Genomic DNA, 20,855 nt, shown 5'->3' on the forward strand with positions numbered 1-20,855 from the left:
ATTCCACACTCTTAATTTAAAAACAAAAAAACAAAAAGAAGTACAGCTTTCCTTACAAAAACAACCATTTTTGATACAGTGTAAGATGCATTATTGGCTTTAATTATTTACTGAATTCATTTAGTTCTACAAAAACTGGGTTTCAAAATGTAAATTAAATGCCTTCTTCCCACAGAGGTCTGAAACTCTGTTCCTTTCAGAGTAAATTCTAACTATGTACCAATTTAATCTGGTTTCATACAGAAAACACTGAAAACCTCTTGTCCTAGAACTCAGAGGCATCTGCCAGAACTGGGAGGTATAAAGTAGAGAAAAACATAACATTCATATACAAGGACTCAGTGCCTTTTAAACACTATCTGGTTTTCAGAAAAACCTTGAAAGCATATGTACTAGGAAAATGTTTAAAACATCTGGCAACTTCATTTACAAAAGAAACCTGGATGGGAGGGTAGAAGGGGGATTAAAAGCCCACAACATGAGAACAAATTAAAATACTTCATTAAAATTTTTTTCGACCATCCGTAAAGCATTCAGTCTTTCAAAAAGAAAAATGGAAATGAATGGCACAAAACTCTAGCCCTGTGAGAACTGTAGCCTGTGCACGGCACATACAGCAAGTCACAAATTGCTCAGTACGAGTGAAGTTGATGTACTGCCTTGAGGGTCTGAGGAGTAATTTAATATTCAATTCAGTCCTTAATAGGAATCCCAAGCAAAGAATTCAAGTCCAGAAAATCATTCTGGTAAAATGTAGAATGAAACAGACTCCTAGAAGCTTACTGAATACCAGCAGTCACACAGACATATCAGTTAAACTGTGCATTAAATATTACCGTTACAATAAAATGCCCTGAACATCATTAAATACGTACATATATATAAGTGTGTTTGTGTATATTTATGTATATATATATATATATATATATATAAAAATACACACACATATACACACATACTATGCACTAGCTAGTTTGTGTCTGGGTAGTCTTTCCAAGCATGTTTTCATTCATCTACTTAGGGCAAGAAGAGCAGCAAAGCCCTGCAGAAAGCTGATCACTCACAAACGCAGACCAGATAAAGGGAAACACTTTTGCATAGTTTGCCCTCAGAACTCGCAGCCATTGGGACCTTGAGGGAAAGACTAAACTAAAAGCTCGGCCTCGTTCGACGCATGTGTCCTGCGTGCCGGGCTGCCTGGAGCGCCTCCGCTCGCTCCCTTGGCAGTGGTGCAGGCAGCCCAAGCGTGCGCCTCCACGATGCCCCCTCCACGGGCTTTCGGGATTTGCCTTCCCCGCAGCGTCCTGCTGCAGAGACAACCTGTCCGCAGGATTAAGGATAAACTCTTTAGCCTACACAAGAAATACGCAGACCAAGCTGTAATAAACACACACGTGTGCGTATTCTCAGCTGCAGATTCACTGAGGCTTTTTCACCTTTTGCTTTCTTTGGGGTAGGTTTTAAACAGTTTAGCTTTCGCCTCCTTCCTTCTCTTTACCACTTATATATATGCTTCTCCTCTGCCCCTCAGCAGCCTTCTCTACAGTAGAGAGATGTTTTCTTTCAGGGCCTTCAGCCATATATCCTGCACCACTGGTCACTGCTAGAGACACAGTGCTGGCTGGTGTGAACCACCGAACTTACACAGGATAGTAACTAAAATTTATAACTCCTTTATAGCCACGAGATGATTAAAATAGGGTTTGTGGACTATACTTGTAGCTTGCCGTGAAGAAAAAGGATGATTTAGAGGTTTTGCACTAGAGGATAAAGATACTGCATGTTTCCTACAAAATTACCTCCCAGTCTTAACACCAATCAAAAATTGAATGGTGTTAGACTTTAAAATATTGATACATGTAAACATCTTATCTTTCAGAAGTATCGAGCACACTTTATTAATCTGAGTCATTTTGAAATAAAAAGTGCATGTGTGTGTGCGCGCATATACATTTACTGACACACATAAATATAAAAGATGAAAGTCAAACAAATGAATGACAAAGTTCCAGACAAGAATGGCAGGAGAAAGTTTTATCCAGTTACTAGGTGCGTATTGATGCTGAGAGAAATGTATTTATCTTCCTGAAAAGTCTCATTCTGTCTTGAGTAAAAGAATGAAAGAATACTGCGCACCTTTCGTTCAATCGTGTTTCTAGTAAGGCAGGAGTGTGTATTTTTCAAATTGCACTAATGTCACAACAAATTTCGGAAGGCTGCATCCTCTGAGTATGAAACTGAGTTGCTACTTTGCTCCTTCACAAGAGTTGTTGACCACTGGAGACCAAACAGGACCAAGTATTTGAAGAGTGCAAAGTAGATACATAATTTTGGTATCAGCAATAATTGCAAACATATTTCCCCCTACCCCTGTGGGTGGAAAAAGTGAAAATACTTACTTCATTGTAATCTTACCTTTTAAAGGACACAGTAAAAAGCTATGGGAAACAAGGACTACAGGCCAGATTTGTCCACCTCTGTTTTATTACTTTGAAGCTGAACTTAAAACAGAGGTAGAGGTAAATCATCCACATGTACAGTACTCAAAAAATATTGCCTGCTATGTCAAACTAGAGCAGTATCTTTATACACCTCCTTAATGGATACTTCTCACAGATAAATGTCATACAGTTCTTCTGTAAAAGCAGTTCCATAATTTTTTCACTGCACCACTCCTACTAAGCCTTTCATTTTTATTTATTTTTCTGTTAGTCAAGAACTCAACTAAAATTTTGAATAAAACATGAAGAGACTTCACTATGCAAGACCTTTCAGATGGAACTCATTGCAAAAGTCAGCAGTACTTGACCTAAAATCCCTGTATCATCTAATGAGGGTCTTAAACATCAGAACTTAAAACAGATTGGAATAGAAGAAGCTAATGTCATTTTTATATTCGGTGAAGAAAGCTTTCAAACATAGACAACATTTTTGAGGTTTTGGCTCAAAAATGTCCAAAAGCAGAGAGATAAAGAAAGGATTTATCAAAAACCATTGCAGAAAAATTGATTTGTCTAGGCTATAGAGCTGGTTAATAAGATGCATCCCTGCATTACCTACCTTATCAGAAAATAGTGAAGACAATTTTATTCTTTTATAATGCAATAAAAATGAACTGCAAGCAATGCTTCAAACAGCATTTCATTTGAAACAGTCTCAGTAGTTGTTGCTCACTGTTAAGTCTCATTCTCTCTGCAAAGGCATTTACCTTAAGAGACTATATTTGAGGGATGACTTTTCCCCAATTACCCATTCAGAGGCTGGGCATATATACAGAAAGTTTCCCACTGTCTAGCACCTGGGGAGATGGGACATCCTAAACAACAGTAAAGCCATGATACCCATAACCCATAAAGCACAGACACTGTAAGACGCACTAGGGAACACAGTACAGAGACACTTGACTACACAGAACGGTAAAGACAACTTAAGCCCTTCAGTGCTCATTAACTCCATCTCAGGCATGTTCCTCCAGATTTAGGCTGGCTTTTGAGTACCAAGTGGTGTATCTATAACACTTCTAGCTCTGAGAATGCAGAGCAAAGACAGTAGAGGTGCCTCTTCAAAGAGGTTTACCAGTTTTGGAGTAGTACTGCAAAAAGTGGCTATCTGCTGGTTCCAGTTTCAAAGTGGATCACATCTGTGAAATGCTATGGTTAAACCAACCAACTTTGGCTGAACCCAATTTTACTTCACAAAGAACTACCATGGGTATACCTGCATCCATTATGTGTTTTTTCTGCAACCCCAATATACTTCCCAAGCAAAATCATTATGACTGTGTTTGTAGGAACTTCCTGTGGCCAAGTGAAATTGCTCTGCAGGTTAAATTCACAAGGCTTTGGCTTTTTAAAATTCCACTGGAGCCTATATTCAAATTTCTCTTTCAAACATCTAAATGACAATCTTTAAGACAACATTCTACTTCATAAAAAGAAAAAAGATTCTCTTAAATAAAAGTTTACTTTTATAGACTGTGAGGTAGAACCATAGTCAAATAGCTGTAGACATCTATTTCAGAACTGGGCACCTCTGTTTCTCTCCACAGTCAAAGGAGATTAGTCAGTACAGTTAGTCTAGGGCACACTCTGCCTTACTCTGAAATAGGTTGTAAAATAGGTCAGACAAACTCATCCTAAAGGTGTCCATTCCTGCCCACAGGTGAAAAACAGGGTTGCCTTGAGTGATAAGCTCAGTTGCAGAATCAAAAGTTTGTTGATATTAATCCCATCCATGGTGTCAGCTTTGAGTCGGCTGTTGCTCAGCAATTGCCAAAGAAGTCCCAGTTTTAATTCCAGTTGTGAACACTGCTGTATGCAGAGATGAATCAAATCCAGCCATTAGGAATAATGCTTTAATGGTTGATCAAAGTTTGCTTTGAGAAGCCTAGTCCCCCAGCTTGTATGCATAATTTCCAGAAGCTAATAGAAGGGTTTAAATTGCTATCTTTGTATATCCCTTTACTGTGTGTATGGAAGTAGTAGTACAAAGATTTTATATTCACATATTATTTATATACATTATATTTTGCTTTTGTTTTTAAGCCCACACGCTCCCTAACTCCCTTCCCATTTCTGCAATCACTTCCAGTGTCATCCACTTCTAAACTCAGAATTGCTGACAGACAATTAATTATCTAAATCCGTAATGGAGGAAAGGAATATAGACCTGGAATGCAGCACAAATTCATATCTATTTCCAATCTCAAACATAGCTCTGTCTCCAAATATCAATATTACAGTGCTTCAAAGATTTCATCTAAAATTGAACATTATTCAGAATATAGGAATAGAATAAAATGATATACATTTTAACTGATTTCTTGGGCCCTGTGTTGATTGTTAGATTTTTGGACTAAACAAGATTACCTTGAAATTCATAAACACTTAATCCGTCTGACATAGCCAAAGTTCTCTGCTACAAAACCTCTGTAGAAAAGTTTTTCTTAATATGCACTAGATGCTTACCCTAAATATTTTATCTGCCTCTTAAATGAACCCAGAACAGCATTTCTGAAGCTGGAGCTCATCTTATTTACACAATACATTTAAGATTTACAACAAGAGGTGGGTGTGAGAAGGAACAAATTTGATCTTTCAAAAGCTATGAAATAAAGCAATAAATTAATGAAGAGTTATTCCTTATCCACTCCTTTATTTCTACATCATTTTTCATTTCTTTTCAGAGCATGAGAGATTAAATAAAATACCGAGAACTAAGAAACATGCCTATTCAACTAGCAGCCATCTGTCACTGTTTCAACCCCTTCAAAGCACACATCAGAAGACCAAATCTTTAAAGCAACTTTTTACCAGTAGTCAGCAAAAGAGATGGTCTATCCCCAAAACGTCTCCCCATATGAAAAAGGAGTGTGCAAGTTTACATATCGCAAATGCAATAAAAAGGGGAGCAAGCAGATCCCCTATAGATTAAGAACAAAAACAAGAGACAGTGGTCTCATGGAAGTCAATATATTCTTAATTAGACTGAACTTTAGGTTTAATATCTTACAGCCTCAGGCTAGTGGTTAAAAATACAATTCACATGCTTCTTTGGTTTTGTTTGGGTTTTTTTTTGTTTGTTTTTTTCAGCTGTTGCATTGAAGACTGTTGTCTGGGCCACAGGGTAGCAGTGCAGCCAGCAAGGCATGGAGCCACCAGCATTAGAAGGTTCTTCGCTAGCCCTGCAACCTCCTTTAAACAGAATTGATTTTTCTACCTGAGGAGGCTAACCATAGGGCATTATTAATGACTAGGTAATGGCCATGTTTGTAACAAGAATGCAGTCCCTCTTTCCTAAGTGCTTTTTTGTTTTCTGTCTGCAAAAGAAATTTCCTATCAAATAACATCATCCCAATTAGGACAGAGTGAATAATTAACTACATTTGACAAATTCTGCATCCTCTCCTGCTGGCAAATTGTCTGCGAGTAATTTATGTCAGTACTCCACCGCCCACAGAGACTAATGCTACTGCCTCAAAGCAAAGCAACATGCAACCTGGAGACCAGTTACTCTTGTGGACTGGTGATTCTGGATATTAAGGATGCCTTGAACCATAGTGTTATCACATTTCAGAATAAGTAAATATAAATGTTACTCTAAATTTTCAGAAACAACACGCTAGGACTATCTGTTACACCTGACCCCAAAGTGTGACATGTACATATGCCTCCCTGAATAAAAAGTTACACAGGATGGTTGTCTGTACAATGAAAAAACATTTTCTACTCATTTCAAATTCACATCCCTTTATCTCCATTGTGTTACTTCTTTGCTTACAATGAAACAACATGAAATAGAGGAGTAAGCAAAAAATTATCTGTAGAAGGAGTTATTACACTTATTGCTACGAGTGTGATGACAAAGTGTTTCAATAAACAAATAGCTTTATCAAAATAGGATTAAACCTGTGGCATCAGAATACAATGAACTTCGCCCAGCTACTTTGTGTTTGGTAAAAAGGTTTAAAAAAGGTAAAAATACAGTCCCCTTACAGAAAAAATACCTCTCATTTAATGAAGGGTAAAAAAAACAAAAAAACAAAAAAAAACCACAAAGCACAAAACAAAACAACCACAATACACATGCATATGTAAACATTCTTGGAATACATCTGTAATTTCCATAATAGTTTCCTATTCAAGTGATTATTAAATCTATTTAATACGTCAATTTTAGACTAATATCCAGCCTGACTTCTTAAAACATTCAAATTGAATACTTCACATCTTAATAATCTTTCTTTATTATCTTTCTTGTACTCTATTCTGTAGCTAGGATCTCAAATACCACCATATTAATTCATACTGTATCAGATACAATATCGTATTTTTATTACTTCTCATTACCCATGCTCAAAGAAAAAGATCTGACCATATGGAATGAAATGCTGAAACACCCAATGGTTACTAAGATTTCCTTTAGAGCATCCAGTAAGTTATAAAATACTTTATTGGTTCCATGGGGTTTTTTTAATCCTAGTAGAAGCTACAGTATTTTCCTTGATGATATACTAAGAAGACTGAAGATATAAAAGATTAATTTAGAAACTTAAGCAGTTTAAAATACATGTGTTTTTACAAAAGTGTTAAGGTCTCAGTAAAAACACATGGTTTTTAAACTGCTCAACAATCCAAAATTAACAGCAGAACACAACACTTGGAGAAAATTCCAACTGGAGATCACTCAAGTCAGAACTGTGCTGCAGAGCGAACAGATTTAGCCTCACGGAAGAAAGAAGCACCTGGTACTGATTTTTTGATTCAATAACTCTGGCTTTAAAACAATCACATCCTTGATAGAGCTACAGAAATAAGCGTAATAAGAATTCCTGAACGGCGAGAGCACCAGAAGGTGAGGAAAAAGACTTTGCTAAATCTTCTCAAAATATTGTGCATGAGAAACCTTTCTTATTTAGCTGCCAAGGGCTCAGCACAAGCCTCAGTTCTAGATTCTGTTAATATTATCCAACATGGTAAAGGAAACATCTTAGAACCTGGCAAGTATGTCAGAGTGGGAATTATGTTTATGAAATCTTTTGGGAGTCATTCCAGTTATTGTACTGGACTGCTGGACACTGAATACCTACATTTCACTTTCACACTGCTTCCAACCAAGGTTTCTGACCAACGAAACTCACAGTAAAAACCTGACCTGATCCAAAGCTCACTGGAGCCAGCAGAAAACCTCCCACTGATTTAAGCAAGCTTTGCCTCTAAGCCACAGTCTTTCATTATAAATGTGGATGGATTTGTCTGCAGCAGCTATTTAACCTTAGAGATAACTCCATCTGACAAAGCTCCAATGGCTGTTTTGATGAACCAATTTTCTCTTCCTCCCTTTTTAAATGTCTTGCTTCCTTAGTTCTTCAACACTTGAAAACAACAGGGTTTCCAGATACAAAGCTGGCTCGCAGCTGCAGAAGGGAGACAAAGATACAAACAAGGGCCAAAACCACAGTCATTTTTGAAACAGGAATGCATATGAACTTACCTCTGCAGTCCTTCACCAACAGACTAACATGCACTGCTCCAACCCTTTAAACAAAGGCACTTAGAAATATTAATGAACTAATCCTCAGAGTATCCATTTGGGACTCAATAGATAAATATTCTATCAAATCAGAGAAGTAAACTGAAGTGTCATATTTAAAACAGCAATGTTAAGGCACTTGAAATTCACACACTTATTTATGCTCTGACACCTTCAACTGTTGTGCTTAGTATTGGATGTTTGGAACATTCAAATTGTGAGGTATTAAGAAAAGACAAGCACAAAGGGTCTTTACAATGTGTCTTCATGATGGATTACAGCGTAACCTGTGGTTACAAGTCAGTGCTTAGCCAGGACTGAGCACGCATCCCACCGCTCCCAGGTGCCTTCCTGCCACAGGGCGCAGCGTATGGCAGTGATCAGCGGTGAGGAGAACATGCCTCTGAACCAGTCTCACACCTGCTTGTTATGCAAGGTGTAAAAAAGCTTTTAAGGCCTACAAGTTACATAAAATGGCTAGGGCAGTCGTTCTGTAAAGAAAATATGTGCAGCTGAATTTCCCCAAGAAAAGCTAACTTCTCTTGGTAGACATAGAGAACATGCATTTGAAGTTTTGGATGCTGTCAGTTTTATCTTTCCTTAACTAAATAAACCACTTTTTCCAATGCTTGGTCATTGTCTTTGAAGCGTTTTATGCTTGCTGCTCTCTTTCAACTCTCTCCAACTTGTTTACAATTTAAGGCTAGCGTGACAGCAGGTCACTCCAGCTTAAGTCTTCCTGCTGCTGAGCAAAATGCAGTCGTTCCTCCCAACATTTTACAACACTCTTTAAGGGAGCCCAGAACAGCACGTGCCTTTGATGGGAGAGCATAATATGGCAACTCGCATGGGACGCCAGTTATCAGCTTGAGACCCACTATCACGCGCCGATCCTTCGCACAGTACTGTGCAGCTAGCCTTTTCCAGCGCCGCGCTGCGAATTCCCTTTTTTCTCTCTAGGTGTAACGAACTGCACTCACCTCATTGATTTCAGAACATTTTACAAATTTATGAAGTGAATGCTGAACTGAAACCCTGACATCCAAAGTGCTTGAAACTCCATCTTAGCTTTTCATATTCCAGTTCAGATTTAAAATACTGAACAGTATTTCTTAACCTAAGAGAGCCCTCAGGGACTATACTTGGTATGTCCTACTGATTTGTCAGTGAGCTACTAAAAACTACTCAGAGGGCATAGACAGATTCGAAGGTAAGCAAGGTCATGAACTTCTAATGTATCAGCTAACTCACAGTGAAAGTCTGCATGCATACTCTTACCTGTGAGGAACAACGTTGCACTTATTGCAGGGTAAAACATGCGTGCACACAGGTATCTATAGAACAAGTGACACACTGCAATTTTACGTCTTTGTTTAGCCATCAGCAAGTCCCCTGCTCCTTTCCCCCTGTAGTACTTCTTTACAGCCAGCTGTGCACTCACTTCATAATATTCTCATTTAGCACATTTTTTCCTAGTTTGCTCATGAGAACAGAATATGAACGTGATGACAAGAAGCCTGCTAAAATACATCATAGAGATCACTTGAGCAAATACATTACAGGAGTGCATTTTCAGCTAGCTGTTGCTAATTTGTTAGACTCAAGTCAGTGATTTGGTGTTGTGTTTTGGCCAGTGTTTTGGTCAGATGCTCACCCTCCAGCCTCTGAGAAAACCTTACACTAGCCCCATATCTGGTTTTTAAGAAGCTGACACAGCTACCAGAACATATCCTGCAAACAAAAGTGACAAGTTTCCCTAAAAGGCACAGTCAGCTTAACCAGGTCACATTGACACCAACTAGTACAATACCAAACCATGCATCAAGTTGGAAGTTGTACATACAGTACAGAAAAAAAACAATTTTCAGCACAACATGCTTGCAAAACTGTCTGTTAAATATTTCACTAGAAATATCATGTGCCTTTATGAATAATAGGTTTAAGAAGCAAACACTTTCATTTTGTTAATCATGTTTCGAATCACAGAATTACAGCATACTTTAGGAGGCTGGAAGGGACCTCTGGAGGTCATTTGGTCCAAGCCCTCCACACAAAACCAGGCCAACTTAGATCAGGCCGTCCAGTGCCATCTTCAGTCAAGTTCTGTTTCATCTCCAAGGATGGAGATGCCACAACTTCTCTGGACAGCCTGCTCTACCTTCATGATGATTTTTTTCTCCAAATATCTCTTCGGAGTTGCCCTTATTGCAACTTGTGTTGGTTGCCTCTTACCCCATCGCTGCGCACATCTGGTTTCCTATTCTCTAGCCCTCCCATTAAGCAGCTGAAGAAAGAAGTAAGAGTCCCCCACTCCTTACGCTTCTCTACTTCAAAGTGAAAAAATTCAGTTCTCTCTACCTTTCCCAATACTTTTTAAAATAAAGTTATATGTTAAAAATGCTTTTAACTGTAACTGCTGCAAGAGAGAAATTTGTAACATATAATCACGCTAACACCGACAACTAAGACCACTCTTGGTTATTTAATAGACCAAAATAACTTAAAAGGAAATCCAGACAAAGGGAAGGCCGTTTTCACAATATCTCATGTAGCTGAAAAGGGATTTTATTTACGATATTTAAATGCAGTACTGTGAAACAAACAACTTGGTTCACAGACAGCGCACCCACTGCTGAACTGTCATTGCCTGACATCCTGTCTTATCTGCCAAATTGCTCATTAGGTTTGGCAATTTTCACCTGCGCCTCAAGTTTATATTTCAGCAGGGAATAAACATCAGTCTGCTTTAACAATCTTCCGCAGTGAGCTTCCAACCTCTCCTCAGAAAGCACGCAAGCACACACAAAAAACGCCCTGTGGACTGCACGCTTACAAAAAAGATCCAGCTCTGCTGATGAAATACAAAAACAAGAAGTTTTACCTTAGGTAACAGAAAAACAGTAAAAGGAGAAAGAGCTAGATAAGAAATATAAATAAAGGAGACGGTTGTATCGATGAACTGTGTTTTCACAATGCAAAACAACATAGGAGACATGGACCAGCACGACTTTTGTTTCCTCATTTAGTTGGCAAGATTCAATCTGAGACAGCCCCCCCGCCCCAAGCAAAGCACAGGCTGTGTTTGTGCATGGGAAAAGAGGGAATCCAGATGAATATTACTTTTCCAGCTGGACCTGATCTAGCTAACCTTTCCCTTTCTGGGAGAGGAGCGATGGCGTGATCTATAAACAAACAAAAGGGGTAACATGGCAACCAGAACAAAGAGACGAAAGTCTCTGCAGGCCCTTAAGCCCCAGCTAATACGCTTAGATACCACCTCAGGACGGAGATCACGACATACCTCGCGGGTGCAGGTGAGCGCCAGCAGAACGGTGCAGAGCTACGCTTTTGTAAGTGCTTTTGCAAACGGCTGAGGAACAGAGCCCAGCTTGTGAGCAAAAAGCACCAGAGATGTAAAACAAAATGTCTAAAATGCTATAAACCAATTTCAGATGGAATACTGTTTTTCATTTGATAGAAGTAAAATATTCGCCGCCAACCCTACAATTAGCTAGAAAATTACAATAATTACAGCAATTTTGTATCCCATCTCCAATCCAATTAATAGATATATGACCTTGTCAACATGTAATAATCAGGATCTGCATCTACCACAAAACTGGATGGGTTTTATTTGCTGAATAGAACTTACACAGTAAGAAGATAATTATTTGAAATACTGAGAATACCATTTGTATGCTATGCTTCGCTTCACAAATTATAAAGGAAATACAATAGGGATATTATTTCCATTTTCAATGTATATTTAAATGAAATTCTTGAAATAGGTATCTTTAATACAGGATAGTATTACTGGACTGGGATTCTAAGCCTGTTGTTTGGAATGTTTAGAAACAAAATATATCTGTTGTCAACACCAAAAAAACCCAAAACATTAGATAGGGGAACACCTCTGATCTATATTAACATATTTATGACAAATTCTCCCACACATTTTATTTTTGCATGCTTTTACAAAAAATATCAAAAGAGCTATAATTCTTTTCAACATTTTTAAAAGTCTTCTGCACATCTATAGGCCTTTTTATTGCAGGGTCTCAAAGCATTTTTGGTCACTTTAACAAGCAGTGAACTGGCTAAGAGGTACATGTATTTCCCAGAATGACACTGAAGATAAGTGAGCTGTCCAATGTATCATTGAATTTTATCTGTGCTATATGATTTTGATGCACTAACATCAATGTCCTGCATAATATACCAGATAATCACGCTAAGGAGAAAATTTGTATGCATTTGTCTGTTCGAAACCACCCTGTGCTGAGAACCCAGGAGACAGCTTTTTGGCTTATGAATAGAAATAAGATGCACGCTTATTCTCCTTTGTTCTCATCTGCCATTATTCCTTTCCCTAATTTAATTCTGTATTCTAGTAAAACATAGTTATAGTTTGAAAAGATATACTTTCACTTATATATATGTAAGCTAACTTTCAAATGCTATTCCTCTCTGATACAAAGCCCTGTAGAACTTCACAGAGAGTTCTAACTTTTCCATAGGTGTTTTTAACTGATTATTTAAATACATACTCTAAATACAACATTTTATCCATTAAAGGACACCTGCAGAAAAGTAATCTCTGGGGAATTAAAGAAATAATGGTTAAAAATGTTATTCTGTAGAGTATCAAAGGACTTATTTATATTAATTTCTGCTAAGAAATTTCTAGGAGGAAATCACTACTAGAGAGATCTAACAAATATTAAGGGTAAACCCTGAAAAAGAGAAAAATTATTTCTAAAAAACTTTTCAAAGCTTCAATGAACAAAAGGTTAGATACTACAAATAAAGAGGGGCATAATGTTTTAGCTAACGTTTTTTTCTTGCTTGCATAATACTTTTAACAACAGTAAAAATTGCATAGTAAGTAGTCATTTAGCCCTTTTTCCCTTTTAATAAACTAAAGTACTCAAAGATTCTGCCTGGAAAAGAACTGTAGATATATAATTCCTATTTCATGGTTTTGAAACAAATCTTCTCCACTTTGAAATAAATAAATCAAACAATGTTCCTAACTATGGTTTATTTTGGAAAAGAAAAAAAATTGCAACACAGTAAATGTATGCATCACCAGGTGTTTTTACTGAAAGGTGACAAGCATAATTTTCCAAGTTTTAGTAGAAAATGCTCCTATTTTTAGTTTCTTTCTACCATTTTCTTCATCATTAAATAGAATAAAACTGGCAAACTGAAAGTTACACCATGCAGCAACTTCATTTGGACATTTTGCTGCCATTTTCCATGCAGGACAATTTTGAACTGGGAGCACATACAGAGCTTATTGCTGCTAAAAGCACCTTAGAACTTATTTATTAAAACACAGAGATTTATTTACTTGTGTGCAACAAGCATTTATGCAGTTTCTCAATTTTGATCAGCTTTCAATAAGGTCAGATAATGAATCATATTCCCAGTAGCACGAATGGGTAACAGTACTTGGCATCCTCATAAATTAAGATGAAACACGCTGAGACACTGCGAATGTGTACTCACTTGCACGGAGGACTGAAGGTGTGACCTCAATCTCACTTGTTGCTTGATAAGGCTGAAAGGCCGAAGCTGTGTTGGAACCAAGCTCGCTGCCAAAAATCTCTGGACTTTGCGTTCCCGTTGAGCTGGCGCTGGTGCCGTCACCTCCATGGTGCGGGTCTTGCTCATCAAACACAGCTACGAGCTGCAAATGACAAATTTAATCTACCGTTAGAAAAAAATTGCAGCAACATCAAAGTGCTGTTGTAGGTCAGCATTTCATCACCTCTTCCCATCAAACAGCAAGAAATATCTATCAGCAGAGGCTCAGATCACTGTCTGGATCAGCCCAAGGGAAGGCAGTCATTGACTGCAAAGTCCAAAGGGTCGACAGCTCTGACGCTGGCACAGAGGCCAACGCTCGGGGCCACAGGGTGGCCGGCACCGAGCCCAGACAGGAGAAGTCGCAGCTTTCCTGGCAAACCATTTAATCTTCCCCAGCAGCGCACAGAGCTATCCGAGTGCCAGCGCCTGTGCGCCGGAAGTTATTGCCTGTGTTTTGATACTTCTACATGCATCATCATTACAAAGTCAAATCATGAGCAACAACGCGTCTTCATGGAGTAAAGCCGTACAATAAGAAGTGATGCCAATATACACCTTGAAAACTACATGCAAAACACATGCCTTAAAGTGTTATAATCACTATGAAACATCATCTGTTAATCTGCTACCTATTAATCTATTATCTATTAATATGATTTAAGTTGTGGACTTCTCTTGCAGAATTCCATTAGCTGTATTTGCAGAAGTACTTTTGTACGCTTGCAATTGGTTTCTCCAAGACAAGCCTAAAAAGCCAAGCACAGTTTGAAAATTAGCTAAGTCACTAATTTAATAGAAGAAGATTCACTAAATCTGTTTCACCAATGAAAGGGAAACAGGAAAAACATAATGGTATTTTTCTGTAAATCTTACATATTTTTCCACTGTAAATGAATGCTTTTATTTGAAACTTAAATAAACCTCTCCCAATTTATCTTTGGTGAACTACTGAAAGAGAAAAGGCAAGCTCTTATACACATTTAATTTTAAAACTTAATTTTCAAGATGGGGGAAAAAAAGTCTTATGGTTAACAACATTCTGAAGCCTATAAATTAATCTATAATGTAATATCTGAAAGACATTTCCAAGAAAGCATTACATTCTTCTGTCCAAATTGGTAGGGTAAATGGAGCAAATCAACTTAAACCCACGCTGATCTCTGCAAATTGTTTATTTTGCTATAACAATACTTGAAGCTTCCTATAACCTAAAAGAATCAGAGAGAACATTTTCCATATTTTTTCTGGTTTGATTTTTTTTGGTGAGTTTGACATCTTGTCATCCTACTGATTTTAACATTAGTCCCATATCTGACTTGCACAAACATCAGTAAAAATTAAAAACTGCAAACCCAAGTGGAAATGTTTTGGGAACTCAGTTTTTGGAAATACTTTCAGACACAGGCTTTTTTTTAGTGACTAGTTTTGAAATTGGAGAGAGAAGTAAACTTCTGCCAGTTACTCTGTATTTAATGCAATGTAGTCCCTGGCACGTGTGAAAAAGCGAGACTGAACTGCTTGTGGGTCCGAGGTAGTGCTCTCTCCAGCACCGTTTGAAAGGCAGCTAAGAGGAGAACCTGGGGCAGCACCAGACAACTACAACATGTTTTTAATACACAGTCCATTATTTCATGCTTGAGAAACCTACATACAGGATAGAAACAGAAGAGACATGACAACATCTAAAACATCAACACTTCAAGAGTATAAGGAAGTTCATTTCCTAACATATTGAGAAATATCAGTACTTACATAAATTGAAGCATATTTCTCAAAGGAAGTATACTTTACACTCATAACACTCCCTTTTATTTATACGGTTTATAACAAGCTAATTACCAATCTCCACCAACTGAAAATAAATTAATCCGCAAGTGAAAACGGGCAAGGTATAAGAACACAGCACAATTATGTATGTAACAATTCTAAGGATGAAACATCAAGTCTTTTTCTCCTTTACAAGGTGTGTATTAAGATTAATCCCAAAATTACATTCTTTTCCTTTGAGGCTGGTTGGCAAATACTACTCAATTTATGCTGCTGTATGCATTTATGTATATGTGCTACTGTAAGTTCCTTCCAGCTTTTTGCCTATTCCAACCAGTCAGTCTACAATCTTATGACTTCAGAGCATCTAAAAACTAATGTTTCTCATTTCAAGCTTAGCTTTTGATCTTGTATATTTTTTTTTAGTTACCATTTTGACAGTGTCAAACCTTCAAAAGGCTTCAGTTCCACTGAAAAGCATACCAAGTTGTACAAATTTTTCATGCTGCACGTGAAGCAACATAACCCATGTTCAAGCTCTCTAATTCTTATCAGCTCTACTTTTTATTCTACAGTAGCAGCTTATAATTCAACACAGGTTTATGGCAGCACTGCTACACTAGTTACGGAGTTCTTTGCAAAACACAGTTTTACGAAGGTAGTATTCACACTCCTTCCCTAATAATGACCTAGAAGGTCTTCAGGACTGGAAGACTTTAATTGAATAGACATAGTTTTGAATCCTGATTTTCCAGAGCTTCGTAAGCCATTCTTTGGATGATAGGTTATGGAAACAAGGACAGATGAAACATCTTCCACTACATCCTGATACGGAGTATTAATTTTTGATTTCTCCAACACGTTTTGGTTTTCCCCAAGGGAAATTTTTCCAGGAACAATTTAAGGCTTATACACTTCTGAAATTCTGGAAGCGCAGAAGACATGAACACTGTGGTTACGCAAACCAACTCCCATTACACACACGAATCCAACACCCAGAGCGGTGTACCTGCTAGCCACACGACAGACACTAATACAGTGCACCTGTTTAAAGTAATGCATACGGGAGTGTGGGGCTTCCTCCATATGCCCGGCTCCACAATGTATGTTCTGTGTATTTCTGTCCCAAACTTCCCATGTAAAACCAGTGAAGTGATCTTACCACCTCACTACACCTCCACTGCTGTTCTGCAAGCACAAGAAACAAAACAAAAACCATACTTTTAGAGACACCTCACAGCTACTTGAAGGAGCCACTGTGGTAGGTCCCTGGACCCACACCAGCAAAGAAGCTCCTCAGCAAGAAACGTTGCATTATGCCACGGAGAAAAATGGTGAGATCTCAGGCCTGTTTAAAAGGCAAATAGATGGTATCAATTTGGCACAGCATCTAAGACAGATTACCAGATCAGCTCTTATCAGCCTTACCCTCAATGGTAAACATATTTTGATAGGCTTTAAATATCAGATTTACAAAGAGAACAACCCCCAACCCACGGGACCTGAATCTGCCAGCATCAAAGAGCTGGCTGTATGGTTAATAGGCTATGGGGGTTTTAATCACCCAGGGTGACAGGACACACAGCTTCCATTTTTCAATCACTGAACTAAAAAATTGGCAACTGAAAATAAAATTCAGTAGCAACAAACTACTTTGTTATCCTGAAACAAATTCAATAAGTGATAGTCTTAACCTAGACTGACATGTTTGAGTTTCTAATTATAACATGGCAAAGACAACAGACGGGAGGTTTCAATACAGATCTACATTCTTCATCAATTTAAGCTGGCATAGAAGAATCACCAGTTTAAACAGGTTAAGAATTTGGTCTCCAGTGTGAGCGTATAGTAGTGTTTAAAAAAATTTTTTAAAAAGGTTTCAAATATTTATTAGCACTTGCAAATACAGAACAATAGCTACAGAAAGTCATTCAATTTCAGCAATGAAATCAGAGCAAATCATCTTCAGAAGGCCAGTATGCATAAAACGCAGAATAATCCTATTTTTTAAACTCCAATGCAAGAAATTCAAGTAATTTCATGTGAACTTTGAACAAAGTACATGATTTTGAAAAAGCAACCGGATTCCATATTTGATCAACAGCAATTTTTAGAAGATACACATGCAAGGAATTGCAGTAAAGCCCAACAATATTTCCAGTGATGAAGAATGTGCTTGGGATCCTTAGTACATTTTGATGGTTTTTCTTATTGCTACTATCATCCTTGCAAGAGAAAAAAAAAAAATGTAGAAGTATAATTTTAAAACCAGGTACAACTTGCTACGCTTCTCTTTTGGCCTATAAGGACTATTTCTAAAGTAAACAGCAAAAGGGAAAAAGAGCACATGCAACTTAATTTAATTCATGTGACTAAGTACACTATCTCCCTCAAGAAAATTGCTTACAAAGAACTTACTTTTTTTATTCTGTGGCCTGAGATATTGAAACAAAGTTTTAATACTGAAATTTTGCTACCTTTGAGATTGGAGGACTGCGTTCTGTCAGATCATGCATTCAGTTCTCTATAACCAATAATACATCTGACCGACTTTCCATGAAATAATGCTGTATGGCATTAATTATCCTCCTACCTTTAGCTCTTTCTGGAAAGAATACCTCTATAAGCTTTTCTATTACTTTTTCCAAGACTGATATCATACTAACCAGGTTATATTTTACCTAAATAAAAAAAAATGAAAAGCAAGAAGGATAATTGATTTTAATTATTGACCACAGCATCCGCAGCCTGCATTCTAACATTTACTTTTACAAAATTCTTCTATTCTAAGGTATATTAAAAATGAGTAAACACATATGCAGTCTTAATTAATAGACTGGATTAAGTACTTGAATGTTAATTAACTGAATAAAAAATGTTCACACACCAGCCACGGTTGTTTACATTTTCACTAATTACTGAGAGCATATAAAACAATTCATCACTATCACTATGTCATCTCTCCCTGCAACAAAACCAGAAACCCTCTACTTCACAAAAATTTGTAAAGCTAGAAATTTTTGCTTTATTTCTTTGTCTCCTAACACAAACAAGATTGTCAAAAAGACCACTTGAATTTTATTCATCCTACGTGACTTTCCAAAATTTAAAAATTCTTCTGTAATCTATATTGATGAATTTGATACTGTCTCAGGTATAGACATTAGCAGAGATAAAGATTTCTCAGACTGTTATTTTATGATCAGGTGGGATTACAGCTCTATTTTCACACCAGAGGGACAGCAAATGATCCTCTGGTTTTCATATCCTCTGCATTTTCCTGTCCACTCTTTTTATCATGAAGTGAAACTACAATCACTTATCTTTTTGATTGACTAAGGGCCATTTAAAAAATCTTTTCTGCTCACAAGGGTGCTTATCAGATATTTTCACACAAGGACATCCCCAATTTGTTCCATTGTTCAGAGACAAACTGCTCTGCAGTTTGATTTGTTGAGTAACCAGAAATGCCTCGATTCCTCTGGCTGAATTGTATGTTCCCTCTCCTAGCCCACACAACAGTTTCCAGATGTGGTCTTCATTTTCACAGTTGTTCTGCTGGTCTGGAATTGATGCTGCATATCTTCTCCTGCAGGATGGCCATTAGGATATAAAATTGCCTTTCACACAACTAATTATTTTTCTGCTTCCAACAGAATACAGAGCAGAGCATTTCTACGGCAGCTCAGAGAAATGGTACCGTTAATACCCCTGATGGGGTGTTGACACTGGCAATGATTCTCCTTCTCAATTTATGCCTAGCCCAGAGAAAAATCTTGATTCTAATAACTGAACTGAATAACTTTTTCATAGGAGACTTTGGACCTTGAGGAGAGAGCTTTTGATGGTCCAAATAAGATTCTAAAATCTAAACTAGCCTTGTCAATATATCTCCAGCTAAAATGGATACTTCAAGACTATTTCCTTTAAAACTTGACGTCAGAAGGCTAAGCTGAGCCCGTCCAACAATGTATAGTCTCTTTCTGCATGAACTTGTAGATAGCCACCTGATCTGCTGATGTGAGAGAATTCAATTTACATCAGAGCTCGACATACACTTTGGCATGCAGCAAGCACCTGGAAGGAGGACCTGGAGAAGGCTGGCAGAAGATTTAACAAGGCCATGACTGGTATTCTTTCCACAGCAAAAAACTTTTCCAGGGTGTTATGCAGTCTCAAGCAAACCTGCGCTAGGAATCAGCAAGTCAGTCATGCAACTAAATATGCCTTTTGCAATGAGCACAACCAAAGCAGATTCCAAGGAACATAAACAGCTTCCTACAGCAACTCTTTAGAGCTGGCAATACCCAGGTGTAAGCAAAACAGTCTGCATGTTCCTCAGTCAATACTACAATGCAGAACTAAAAAGCACTTGTTTAATATGGCCCAGCAGTAAATCAAATTTCAGCTAATGGCACTTCAGACTCCAAAACATCCTGAGATACTAACAAGTTGCTTCACGTGTGAATGAACAGATGAATATAAGAGGAGAAAACACAAAATCAGGAAAATATTTAACAAGGTAGTAGCCAATTATTATTTAGATATGAAGAAAATTAACTATGAAATCAATTTGTAGGCTTTCTGATGACTGAACTGACTTTAATGACACAGTGGCAGACCTAAATACTTATCATTCCTTGAGCTTCACTTTTCTACATAGCTCATTAAAAAACCATTTAAATATAACTACTGTTTCAATGGACTGGTAAGAGGAAATACAGGGGGAAAAAAAACATTTTAACAAATTATGCATTACCACTCACACCTTAAAAAAAAAAAAAAAGAGCAAAACCAGCAGCTTCTAAGAGGCATTCTGTGTTATATGCCCAACCTCAGCATCCCCTCAACACAGACTTACACATCACCCAACATTTTAAAAGAAGAAAAAGGGCAAGCACAGTTTAAATTTTAGACAAACTCAAACAACAAACCTTTGTAATTTCAAGAAACAGTCTTTACCTATTCTAATTAATCAACATCAGTCATGAAGTCAGACATGTCTTTCATTAATTAAATTTCAAAATGATGTGGCTAAAAGGGAGCAAAAGAGCCTATGTTCTTTTGAAAACATTACTGCAATTTGTTTGAATTCTTAACTTATAACCAGAAGTTTTTTCAAAAAAAATTTTTTTTTTTGAAAAAATACAAAGGTCATTTTAAGGGTCAGATTCTACTATCAGATTAACTCTTTGTAGATCTTATGTGAACCATACAGAAGCGTAAGTTTATATAGAAACATAGTATAACATAAGCTGGAAGGCACCTCTGGAGATCATCTAGCCCAAGCCCTGCTGAAAGCAGGGCCAGCTAGATCACGCTATTCCGATCTGCCCAGTCAGATTTCGAATATCTCCAAGGACAGAGACTCCACAACCTCCATGGGCAACCTGTTCCTGTGTTTGTCCCTTCCTCATTTTAAATAATTTTTTTGTTTGTATTGATTTGAAACTTCCCTTGTTGCA

The 20,855-nt window shown here is 37.5% G+C and overlaps 1 protein-coding gene across 11 annotated transcripts in view; it reads right to left on the reverse strand.

Annotated features, from left to right (window-relative positions):
• PARD3 (par-3 family cell polarity regulator) overlaps positions 1 to 20,855 on the reverse strand; it is a 477,274-nt gene that overhangs the window by 298,196 nt on the left and 158,223 nt on the right. For all 11 annotated transcript variants that reach the window (XM_067291891.1, XM_067291889.1, XM_067291888.1 and 8 more), the window contains exon 3: positions 13,543 to 13,723. In XM_067291891.1, the coding sequence (XP_067147992.1) occupies positions 13,543 to 13,723 (181 nt within the window). The remainder of the gene's footprint in view (positions 1 to 13,542; positions 13,724 to 20,855) is intronic.

This window comes from Apteryx mantelli, chromosome 2 (assembly GCF_036417845.1).
Source record: "Apteryx mantelli isolate bAptMan1 chromosome 2, bAptMan1.hap1, whole genome shotgun sequence".
NCBI classification, from domain to species: Eukaryota; Metazoa; Chordata; class Aves; order Apterygiformes; family Apterygidae; genus Apteryx; species Apteryx mantelli.